At 37.1% G+C, this 12,923-nt stretch overlaps 1 protein-coding gene across 1 annotated transcript; it reads left to right on the top strand.

Annotated features, from left to right (window-relative positions):
- The first annotated feature begins 256 nt into the window (after positions 1-256).
- LOC135598413 (protein CLT1, chloroplastic-like) lies at positions 257-11,243 on the top strand. Its single transcript, XM_065092164.1, has 10 exons — positions 257-1,071; positions 1,938-2,083; positions 3,175-3,212; positions 3,301-3,416; positions 4,514-4,613; positions 4,693-4,728; positions 4,864-4,914; positions 4,985-5,108; positions 7,209-7,334; positions 10,917-11,243. The coding sequence occupies exons 1-10, from the start codon at positions 272-274 to the stop codon at positions 11,075-11,077; spliced, it is 1,698 nt and encodes a 565-aa protein (XP_064948236.1). The 5' UTR covers positions 257-271; the 3' UTR covers positions 11,078-11,243.
- Positions 11,244-12,923: the final 1,680 nt, after the last annotated feature.

The raw sequence follows: 12,923 nt of genomic DNA, 5'->3' as shown, positions 1-12,923 counted from the left end.
TCGTATAAAACCTATAATCTACAATAAAAATTGATAATTAAGTGTGGTTAGATTCCAAACTAATGAAACCTTGAGTTTTCTTTTTTGATCATTCTGGGAAAATAAAAAAGATTTAATCGGAGAAACACAAAAGATTTGAGGTTCTTTTTCTTGCCAAGACAAATCACAAACGACATTTGCTTGCAATCCCCACCACCCAAGTCCGAAGGCAGCCCTGCCGTGCCCACCGCTTCTTGTCCACGGAGCCGCACCCGCGCTCGACCTTTCAGCGATGGGAGGCGTCCCGAATCTGACCGGCCTTTCCTTTGAGCATTCCAACGCGGCAATTCCACGTCGCATTAAGCCCGACGTGACGGTGGCGAATTCTCTTCCTCCTCGCCGACGAACCGACAATCCACACGTGTCTCTTGAAGTGCCGTCACCCACGTGCTTTTATGCCGTGTCGCTGTCACGCTCCTTCAGCGCCTGTTCGCTGCTCCGACAAGAAACTTCCGATCCGCGCAACACCGCACCGCGACAGAAGGGGGCGTCGTCTTCAGACTTTTTACCGTCGCCATCGGACCGAGATAAAAGTGCGTTCGAGGAGACCGGGGTGGACAGTTCTCCCTCGCCCTCCCCCTCCGCCTCCCTCCCTCTCGACCCAATTCCCAGATCGGCGATGTCTACATGCTATCGTCGGATCCTCAACACCTCGATCTCCCCACCATCCGATCTCTCTTTCCGGCGGCCACATCTCCGACCTGTGTCCGTCCGCTCTGCATCGAGCGATGGGATCACCCGCGCTCTCCGATCGACGAGCGTGTCGTGGACCCCAGAACCGGCCGTCGACCGTTCCCTTGGCGGCCGAGGGACGCGCCGGGGGAAGGGATCTCCGGCGGTTATGTGCCTCAGCGCCATGGGGGAGATGATCGGCGAAGTGGAGGTGGAGGGGCGGCGGAGTAGGGCGGCGGAGGTGTTGGCGGCAGCGGCTGTCACGGTGGTCTTGGGGACCGGCAATCGAGTGCTCCAAAAGCTTGCGCTCGTACCGCTCAAGGAGTACCCGTTCTTCCTCGCCCAATTCACCACGTTCGGGTAGGCGAACCTTTCGCAATCTCCTCCCTTGATCTTGCTTTCACTCGGCGTTTTCGCCGTCGGGTTCGCTCGCTGTCAGTTATTTTGGGTTGGGAAGTGAGCGGTGGCAGTCGATGCGCGATTATTGTTCGCACGTGCCAATGATGGCCGGCCGAGTCGGGGGTAGCTGTCTCAGTTGCTTTCAGCATGTGGGCGTGACGTTGAGATTCGTGCAACGATCCCCTTTTGTTTTTTACGCTCGGTAGCCGCATACGGTCCTGGGGCCGATGAGGAGGGCAAATGGGTCGGGTGGTTCTGGTTCAGATACGTACTCTGTTGCTCGATGCAGGCTGTAGACACCATTGGAGATCCTAGCCCCAGGGCTCCTTCCCATGTAAGAGATGGGGCCTCAGTGAGTAAGGCACATATTAGTGTATTAGTGGAAATACTCTTCTTTGTTAACATCATCTTGTATATTAGTGGTATATATCACTATTGTTAAATTAACTTGGTTTGTTATATCCCTTAGTAGTATTAATATGTATAGTGGAACAGGCTTTGGAATTCTAGACTGGTACTGGTACTAAAATATTCTCGGACCAATGTTCAATTTGCTTTTGTACCCCAATAAAGAGTACAAAAAATTTCTTTCATGTAGTAGCACCCAGTAATACTTTTGGCACACTGGTCTATCAATTTGATATCAAACCAGTACACCATTGTCGAAACAGTCAAATTATGGTATTCTGAAATCATGTCTAGGAATCTACATGTCCCTGGTTAGATGTCATTTGACCTAAAATTCTTTATTTTTTTTCAGCTACTCTAGTTTACATAATGAGCTATATGTTGTTATTGATCAACCGATGAATCATCCTTTTGATCAGATACTTGGTGGTGTACTTTTCTATCCTTTGCATTCGTTATCATACTGGCATTGTCACCGATGAGATGCTGTCTCTACCGAAGACCCCATTTTTGGCTGTGGGACTTCTAGAGGCTTTGGCAGCAGCATCAGGAATGGCAGCAGGAGGTATGCTAGCATATGAGAATTACTACCTATTGCAGCTTATCTTGTCAAGCGATATATCTGTTAAACCTGTTACTGTGTGCATCATTAGAATTAGACAAGTACTTGGTGCTAGATATCAATTATTTTCTCGCTGATTTCTTGAAATACTTTCTCAGTATCTGCAGTTGTCAATTGACTTATAATGTCTTTGTAGTAGTTAGTATGGTGAGCATGTTACAGGATGGGAATTCACTTATATAGATTACTTATGAAATATTCCAATGAAATGAGGGACTGGAGTATCTTTGCAAAACTGAATGCTCTGATTCATACTCTTCATAAGTCCTGATTCTCAGGATCCTTCCTGTGATTCTAATTTGCATTAACATTTTTTAGTCTAATGGGCACCCAACAACAAAAGATGACTGAACTAGGCCCATGTGGTGCACACTCTAGAAAATTCACTATCTGATGGCTATTAGCATGCCAACTTATCCATAATGTCATCTCATCTTTTAATCAGATACAGGTTGGTTCTTTGCTTCCTGTACTTTTCTCTAGTAGAAAATTTTTGTTCAAGGGAGTATATTAACCTGACTATACTAAAAAGTATAATCTCTTTAGTTAAACATTGCACTTGTACAAACATCAGAATAAATTCATCTTACTAATTTCACAAACTGTATGAAACTATATATAAAAGTAAACGAAGGAGAAATTTACTATCATGAACACATGTCTCTGTGATCTTATATTCTTATGTACCTTTAATTTAGATAAGTCAAACAAGTGGTTGAATGCCTGAATTATACACATGATTTTTACAAATGTTATGCCAGAAATTTAAGCATTTTATGTTAAAGCATGTGATACAGCCAGTAACTTCAACATTGTACCTGCTCTATCATTCTATTATTTTTTGTGTACAATATACTAATATACTAATACCCTTATATTGATGTTACTATTTAGACTGCCTCTTTGTTTCTTACATAATAGGCTTCTCAGTCCTTATATTTTAGATATTATTACTAAATGGAATCTGCATACAAGGCATTGACTCATAGAGGCTACACTAATATATGTTGTTGGTTTGATTTTTGTTAGAGTAGCTGTTCTTTCTGGGGCATCGATTCCAGTACTATCTCAGGTAATAGAATTAACTGATATATTTATTTTCATGATGCATTGATAAAATAGTCCAAATCAAATAACATGTTGCAAATCTCGTTTTGCAGACATTTCTTGTTTGGCAGCTTCTTTTTTCAGTTATATTTCTTAAGAGGCGATATCGTTTCAACCAAATACTAGGGTGCTTGCTTGTGATGGTTGGAGTAGTAATCACTGTGACAAGGTATCTTTATCATATAAATATTAAAGACAATTGTTTTGATGTTTTATTTGAAATTAAATGAAGATTTACAATGCATGGACAAGGGCATGGGACGTAAACATGACAAGATATAAATATTATGACAAAAGAAATGGGTACAAGATGGCATAAAATATATTATAATTAATTATTAGTATGATTTCATATATGATTTGTATGATTGAATAGTATTTGATTGTCTTATGCTACTTGAGAGGAGCACAACAATCATTTTTACATACAAAAACACATGGAGATTAACGTATACATTGTATGTCCCTTTATGGCCTTAAAATGGAGGTCTAATGGTTGGGTTTGAGGTTGATTGGTGATTTTGGGATAGTAGTCTTCTATGCAAGTTTCATATATTTCTCTCTTGTGATTTGTGAAAGAACTGTGTTTGCAAGTTTCGAATTAAATAGACCGTATCTTCCAAGTCTTACTATGAATGACATCTTTCGTCAAGATTTCCAAATCAAATAGCTCATTCAAAAATCTTATGAAAGAAAGTAGAATACCTATCTTTAGGACTAAAAATTAAAGATGCTTATGAATTTAGATGAAAGATCTATGAAATAACATATTGATACGAGGTTTCGCTGCCGCATGACCGTTATCAAAAAGCTCAAAGTAGTTGCATGCAAAATGATAGAATTACACTAGTGTTCTAGGGACCTCCTGGGCTAGTTATATTGTTCTCACTCTAATGGTGCATTTGAGGATGATTATTAAAATCTCAGTATATGGTATAAAAATTACTACTATATTATAATGGTATCAAGATTATTCATCAAAACCATTTCATGTTTTCAAGCAGCTTGCTGAGGATTTTTATTATAATTGACTTGAATGAAGCTAGGTACAATTATATTGCCCATAAGTGATGATCAATATTATTTAATGAAATACATTTTGTTACAGGCCTCTGTATTTATATGTGATGATAATTCTAAAATAATTGTGGTACTAAAAAATCATGATTCATCTTTAGTCCTTCCATTTTGGTAGATTTTTTCTTTTCAATAGATAAGTCTTGTATTTAACAGTATAAGCCAACAAAATCTGATTGTTTTTTGCAGTGGGTCAGTTGCTGGCATGTCATTGAAAAATTCTGGAATATTTTGGTCGCTTCTCATGATAACATCATTTTTATTTCAAGCTGCTGACACCATTTTGAAGGTATCACATTTTCTGGTAGAATATCACAAACTAATCAATGAAAGAAGTGTATAATAATTTGGTATTTTTGTACATGCAGGAGATGATATTCTTGGATGCTGCTAAGAAACTAAAGGTACATTTACTGGGAACATTATATTTTATTTGCACTAAGATGACATTAATTCTGATCCAAAAGATATTCTAATTATTCTTTTAGTGTATTTTAATGGTAACTTCTTAATGGAAATGTTGATTCTTCATATGTCAGGGAGGTTCGGTTGATCTTTTTGTAGTGAACTCATTTGGATCTGCTTTTCAAGTAAGATTCAACTTTTGATTAATTTTTTTTCCCAAAGGTTATACACACATCTTATGACCATATGATGCAGGCACTGTTTATATGCCTTTTAATGCCGTTTTTGTCAAAGCTATGGGGCATTCATTTCAGTCAGTTGCCCTCATACATTAGGGATGGAACAGCCTGCTTCTTAAATATTGGTTCACTGTCAAAAGGTATATCAATTGCATTTTTCTGCTATTATGTCATGAAGCAGTTTCATTTTTCCCAGAATGCTTATAAACTCCTAGTCACGTAAACAGTAAAGCATAAATTTATTAAACTCTGTCTTATGCAATGTCTTGTGTCATAACTGGCTATAGTCAGCTCAAATGTTTGAGATACATAACTGGAATCAACTTGTGAACTTTTTATTGTTTGGTTCTTGTCTTTGCCAATAAAGATGCATGTAGACTTCTTAGATCTCGTTCTATCAAGAGTGTTGTTTGTATTATTTTTTCAAAGGACATGAGGTTGGGGCTGAAGAGTAATGATTGCGTCAATGTGACCATGTCCTGGTTAAAGCTTCATGCCAAGGTTTCGGATCTTGGTCCTGTGCCTAGATGGGGTTGGCAGCCAGATTGGTATTACACCAGTACAGATCGCTACCAGCAAGATAAAGGGAGAGAAGATGGGTGGAGGAGGAGGTGACGAAGAAGAAGATGAGGAGGAAGAGGCGTATTGGAGGAGGTGGCGACTCAGACTAGGGGGGAGGTGGCACCAATGCAGCAGGGTGTAGCGAGAGAATGCATGTGATAACATGGAGAAGAAGGGCAGCAAGAGGAGAGAGAGAATGCTTGAGAGAATTAAAAGGAGAGAGAGCACAGTGAGAGAGAGAAAGAAATAGAAAACAAAAAGGAAAAATAATTGACAATTGACAAATAAAAAATTGGTACAATAAGCTTACTGCCTAATATAGGTTGGCACCGGATTCCTTATTCTCCTGGATCCAATCACATTTCACTGTTCTAGACACACTTTCAAGAATTTCCATATTACCATTCCATGTCATTTGACATTCTATTACCCCCTTGAAGGTGCCATTCTGCCCTGGTTGTTTCAATTGTTAGAGTGTAGTGGTAGCCAAGTCCTGGAATCTCCTTCATCTTTCTTCTTTCATCCTGTTTTCATTTTTCTTGTTTCTTTTTTTCATTCCAGCATTCTTCTTTTACCATCTCTTTTATTTTTCCTCCAATTCCTAGTGGCTGTGTTTAGGTGGTAGTTGGAGGTGCTTTGGTGCTTGCATTAATTCGAACTATGATTATGTTTGTACTGCATTGCTTCTTCCTCTTCTCCTCCTGTTCCTTCCCTTTGCTTCAATAATCTTCTGTACTTTCATAATAGTTGCTGGTTTCCCTTTGTATTCTGCATATCTTTGTTAATTTTTTATGAATTCATGAAATATCATTATTTTTCTTGCATCTCTATGGTTGAAGTGAATAACCAATGATAATTTTCTTCAGCTAGACTCCTACAAGCTTTAGTTTCCTATTTGCATCAAAGTCAGCCTTCTAAATTTATTAATTTGCCTTAAATTCCTTCAATCTTTGTTCGTAGCCTTATTGGATATGTATTTATTCCTAAATTTTCTTTTCTAAAACCCTTGTAATAGGAAAAATATCATAATAAAAAATCAAGCACCCTAATTTTTAAACCTTGATTGTGGGTATAAATAATAAGGCAAATGTATATTGCCGGTTTCAAATAGGTAGATAATCAAATGCAAAAAATCAATGTGCATTTGTTTTCCAAAAAGGACACTCTTGGAAGAAGAACTAGCAAAGCATTAATATTCTATAGAAAAAAAACATGAGTTCCAGGCTGAAAGATTGAGAAGGTTAACTTTCAAACCAAGATAGATAGTATAGGGTGCATTGTTAACTATCAAGAGTCCTGTCAGAATGGTAGTTGCAATTCCAAGTATTCTGGGATATTAAAAATGGGTCTAAAAATGCTATTAGCTATTTATTACTTCAAGACATGCCTCCAAGAGTGGAGAATGCATATTATAACTTTTCATATAGGGTTCCAGCATTTTTCATTTTGATTGATTACATGTTGCCTTGGATTATATTTATATATATATACACACACACACATAAATATGTATATGTATTCATGTCTTATGTTAATTTTGTATGTACCATTATCCCATGATATTTTTCTTTCTACAGTACAAGCAAGGAAGAATTTATGTATGTACTGTCCATCTATCTCACTAGTGAACTGTGTTCAGTTAGTTAATTATTTTGACAATAACTCTTAGCTTATGACAGGATGTGAGGGTGCACCAATTTTACCAGTATTGTTTGTGATTGTTAACATGGCCTTTAACATATCATTGCTACATCTTCTGAAGATTTCTTCGGCAGTAGTCTCTTGTCTTGCATCCACTTTTGCAGGTTCATTTCTATCTTTCTTATCAATATTATATGTTTGCAGTTAGTCTATTAAAAGATTTCCTTAGTTTCATATCTAATGGTGTTCTTGTATCCCTTTTTGCTTTTAATGGTTGTCCTATAGAAAATCTCACATGAATAGCTGTTTCTTTAACAACATTTTACACTATTAGGTTGTGACTTGATGAAATTTAACTTCATTGTACATGTCCCACAAAGGAGTTGTATCCAGAGACCAGCAAAGTTCCAAGTCTAGTGCATAAATTTAGCATCTGCAAATTGAATACTGTCTCAACATAGATTTACCATCTACATAATGGCACATTTTATGAATGCTAAGCAGTCAAGTTTTCAAGACACTGCTTGTTTGATTAGCAAGAAATTAAGAAAGCATTTAAGTCAAGTGTACTTTCAGACATTGATTCATAAAAACAAGATGAGTTAAACGTATCTTTTCTATATCAAGTGGTAAAAGCTTTTATCTTCAAGGTATGATTAGTAAGCTCTTTTACATGCTCTGTAGAACTTAGTTTTACAAGAGTTTTAGTTTTAATAGTTCCATTCTAACTTCAATAATTTGTACCAAGGTTTTTAATTTCCAATGATACTGCTCGTACCGGGTGGTACGTACCGGTTCGTCAGCAGACCATTATGTAGACCGCCCGCTACTAGGCGGAACCATCGATTGGGGCTATTTCTGCCTTGTTACCATGCGAAATCGATTGGTGACGGTCGATTTCGACCGTTGCCGCCCGCTACAGGGCAGTATTAGCCGAGGGAGAAGGAAGAAGAGGGAGAACCTAGAGATCTGGCACTGCTCTCCCTCGACGATCCTGATTCGTCACCACCCTCTCTCGTCGGACACCGAAAATGAGATGTTGCCTCCTCATCTGAGGCGATGAGACCTCGGTGCCATTGGCGACTTCTCCTCATCCGCGCAAGGAGAAGAAACGAGGCGACGTTGCCTCGACGAGATCACCCTTTTTTATTTTTTAAACTTATTATTATTATTAGTATTAGTATTATTATTATTATATATACCAAGCAGTACGCCAGAGCATACTCGCTTGGTATACTCGTACTGTTCCGTACTGAGCTGAGCTTAATACTTCAGTATGGTACGAAATTGCGAACCTTGATTTGAACAAAAAACATCTAACTGAGAACATCAAGAAATAAAATTAAAATATCAAGTATGCCACCATGTATGCTACTTACATAATTCTCTATGTAAAACACAATTTAGATCATATGGACTTTGCAGAACCACCTACCACTATCAATTCCTCATGCTATGGATAAGATCCAACTATCGATCACTAGCAAGCAAAATATCCTCCTATGTTGCATCATTCATATTAAAAATTAGTCAAGAAAAACCAGGATACAATTTTTATGAACATAAACATTTATCATGTTTCAAAATGATATTGTTAAATTATGATATTCATATAAGAAAATGTTAAACTTGGATGCAGCTTTGAAGAATTTATGACACTGATGTCTCTAGCTGCTATTGTAGTCAAGAATTTGGTACTACAAAGTTAAAGGAAAAAATATTTGAAGAGAGTACACATGGGATTTAATAATTAATCTCAAACCCCATATGTTTCTTTTTCATGACATCTCTAGTTGAGATAAATACTAGTTTCTCTCCTTATCTATCCTTTTTGTTGTCTAGCATGATGTCACATTATTATGAACTTAGCTTATGCAAGTCAAGTCATGTGACATTCGTTCACTAACCTACATGGAAGAACTAGACATCCAACAAAAACTAGGGTAAGTAGCTTATTTATCCCAAGCTTGCAAGTTGAAAAGATTGACATGGGGCACCATGATTGCACTAAAAAAATGTAGGAATTTTGTTGGAATGTGGAAAATCATACAACCTAACCATGGCCATTAAAGTTAGAAATAGTGATAGGAGTGGATGATCTTACAACATAACTATGGTATGAAGGGGTTCCTATGTGACCAGGCAACTCAAAAACACTTTCATCACAAAATCTTGCAAAGGCACATGACACGGTATGAAACATATCATGACATGGCAACATATTCTTCTGATGACAACGTAAAATTTTGAAAAAGGATGAACCTAGTTCTTGAGGCTTATGCTAATGTGGGATATGGGAAGGTCAATGTACTAACCTTATAAGTTGGGTGCCAAAGATCAACATGGGCGCCTACTGCAGCTTGGTGCATCTAGAGGGAGCTAGCATTCAAACTATCCAGGATCATGACAATATTATAATTCTTTGGTTAAAAAAGGCCTCACCACCATGTAATGCATGAGATAAAAAATACATATTTTTTTTGTGAGGAAGTTGATTGTGTTTGCCGACCTCTTCCCTTTTTATGACTTTAAATTGCATGCTGGGGGAGCAGCTCTTGCCCAAGGGTAGGAAAGGAAACAGGGTTATACAGTGACCAATGGCCCATTAAATGGCATGACTTCAGCATGGATCTTGTATAGGGATTTCTTCAGGCACGTAGCACAAGTCTGTCTTAGCTGTGGTTGATAAGTTTTCAAAAATGGCTCATTTTAACCCTTTAGTGATATTGCCAATGCTTCCAGTGTGGTTAAGCTTTGTAAGGATACAGTTTGATCTGATGGGTTGCTCATCAACATTGTCACTTCCAGGGATGTAATGTTTATCCAGTTCTTTTATGAAATCACAGCATTGATGTTGAAGTCTCAAATTCATCCATATTATCCACAAATAGATGGACAAAAGCGAGTAATAATTAAGAGTCTATAGGATCTTCTTAATCATCTAGTTGATGATTGTATGACTAGTTGTATTTAAACTGGCTGAGTTTTCACATAATAGTTTTGTCTGTAGATGGTCTGTTTGAAATAGTCTTCAGCTACAATATTGATTTGGATGGTTATACGAATAATTATAGAAATTCTTGGCGAAGGTCAACTAATTCTTTGCAAAGTGCCTTCACTGTAAGTGTTTAACTCGAGTTCATTTCGAACCAATTATAAGGCATTTTTCATAAAGCTTAGGGATGTATGAGAGCCTTGTGTTTGCAAGCTGCTCCACGCTCACACTAGCACAACCATACTGATGGTCCATCATGAAATCGGGACCTTGGTGCTAAGTAAGTATATTATCCATTTTGGTCGACCTTGTTTTAAGAAGCTTTCTTATTTCCTAACGCCAGAGGATTATTCTAATTCAATGATTACAGTTATGAACCTAGAACAAAGCAGGTTGCTATTTTTAATTTCTATTTTGGTACAACCAGTGAGTCTAAATTGGTACACACTTAATAGAAAAATGGTATTAAAAAATCTATGTTCTTGTTGTTGCCGTTTACTTCAGAACTTGAACAATGTCTATTGCTGTTTTCCTGTTATTACCATTCATTTCTTTTTTAGGCACAGAAATATCCTGGATATGAATTTCTATAATGTTCTCATTGTGTACTGCACATGAAAATAATTTGAACAATGATGTTAGCAAAATTAATACAAAAGTTGCTCAACAGAGCTTTGTTTATTTCTTGTATGCTTTGACACGATGGTGAAGTGCAGCTTTGAAACTTACGGTTGGCATTCACTTTTTTCAGTTCCTCTCGCCATCTATGCCTTCACACTGCCATTGCCATACATTGGAGCAGCGTCGTCGCTACCCACAGGCTTCATTGCTGGAGCAGCAGTTCTTGTGTCTGGTCTCCTCCTCTATTGTTGGGCTCCATCTCGAAGCCCCTCTCACACTAAATTAACCTGACTCTCCAAACGTTAGAGATGTAGATCTCTACCTTTTCCTCATCTTGTATGTTTTTAGTTTGTGTTTCCTACTTCCATGGCTTTCTGGATCTTTGACCTGAGAACCAGAAGGAATTTTGTTGTCCTCTTTGTTCACCGATAGCAAGAAAAAAAATGATCATCCATCACTATCTGTCAAATCAAAGTTTTTATTAGTTGAATTGGTCAGCACATTTAAAAATATAATAGATGCTCCAATTATATTTATTTTATGAAATTATATCGAGAAGTTATTCTGTAAGGAAAATTTCATAAATAAATAAAAAAAATCCTTTGGGATATTAAATTTATCTGTTGTAAAGAAAATTTTTATTTCAAAGATCAAGCTTTATGATGGTATTAATATTATAAATTGTAATTTCGTTCGACTAGAACATAATTGGAGGTTATTCTACTAGAACCAATAATAAAATTACGAGTTGAAAAAAAATATAACATGGTGAATGATTGTAAGAGAATTCATGCTCCAAAGATTTGTAAGTATTTTTACTTGAATCGAAGGTATTCAAATCTCTATCTATAGTTATAATTACGTTTTCTTTTATTAATACCAATTGGTGTCATAATATTTAATTATGTCTCTATTTATACTTCTCTTTTGAATATATTCATATCATCTTAGATATTTTATTATTTTATTATTTATCAATACTATGATTAATTTTTTCATGAACGAAACTAATTGATTATTTCGTTTCTATCATTTTGTTCTTTATTACCTTTGTTTAATTCTTACACAAATTGGTATATAGAAATCGTGGCAAAGTAAATAAAAAGTCAAAATTTGGTGCCAAAGACTCTCAAATTATACCTTTTAAAGGATTAAAAAAGTATTAAATATACGAGGAGGAGTCTTATGAATTTGAAAAGGGCGCCCAACGCCATCTGCCAATGAAGGAAATGGAGCCGTCTGCCGCGTTTGGGGGGAAACCTTTTTAATTTTGAGGAGTGTAGGAAGGTCCCCTCTTCAAACCCTAAAAGATGATTTTTTTGGGGGTCTCGTATGGATCGATTCCCGTGTAAGGTGTAAATTTCTGCTGGATCAGAAGGTCTCCGCTTCTCCGCAGATCATCCGAAGCTCTCACTCTACCGCACTGTGTAATTCCCTGCTTGCTCTGATGGTTTGAAGATCACTTTTTGAACTTTTCTAGCTGTTGATGGTTTGATCACCAGTAATGCCGCCTTCAACGCGCCATTTTAGGTGGATTTACGCACTTGTTTGATGCTGGATCTCGGGATCGCGCTTTTTTTGGTATATGATCGAGGAAACCTTTTGTGTCTGTGCCAAAGGATCAAATCTTTTGGCTGTTTAGGTGCGATTGTTTGGATATATATATATTTTTTCCCAAATAGAATATCTTTCGCGTCACTTCTATTTTTGGTGGACTTTTGCTATTCGTCCTGAGAAGTGGTTCGATACCAAGCCCATGTTGTTGATTTTTCAGCTTCATTTCGCTTAACATGAGTTTTCTATGCTTCACCTTGATTTGTTGTTTTGATTATTCCATCTAGGTGCTGATTTTTCATCTACTTGGTGTCTTTAGTCTTTCTTATACGCATGTTTATGATTTCTATAGTTCTATGCCTAAAAGAAGAATGATTAGGGACATCGTAAATCTAAGAGTTTGAGATGGTAATTTGTTGATGTTTAGTTCTAACTTGCAATGTTTTTTTAGTTCTTGTTCTTTGGTTATTGTTAATGGTTTTCTACACCATTTTGTCTTTCATTCACTGATTGGTTCCTTTTACATGAGCTTTTTTTTGAGCTCGTCACATTCTCCTCCAGGTTAAGTTGATTTATCAATGTT

The sequence above is a fragment of the Musa acuminata genome, chromosome BXJ2-1 (assembly GCF_036884655.1).
Source record: "Musa acuminata AAA Group cultivar baxijiao chromosome BXJ2-1, Cavendish_Baxijiao_AAA, whole genome shotgun sequence".
In the NCBI taxonomy this organism is placed as follows: Eukaryota; Viridiplantae; Streptophyta; class Magnoliopsida; order Zingiberales; family Musaceae; genus Musa; species Musa acuminata.
The sequence above is the reverse complement of the archived record's forward strand: the minus strand, read 5'-3'. Positions and strand labels throughout refer to the sequence as shown.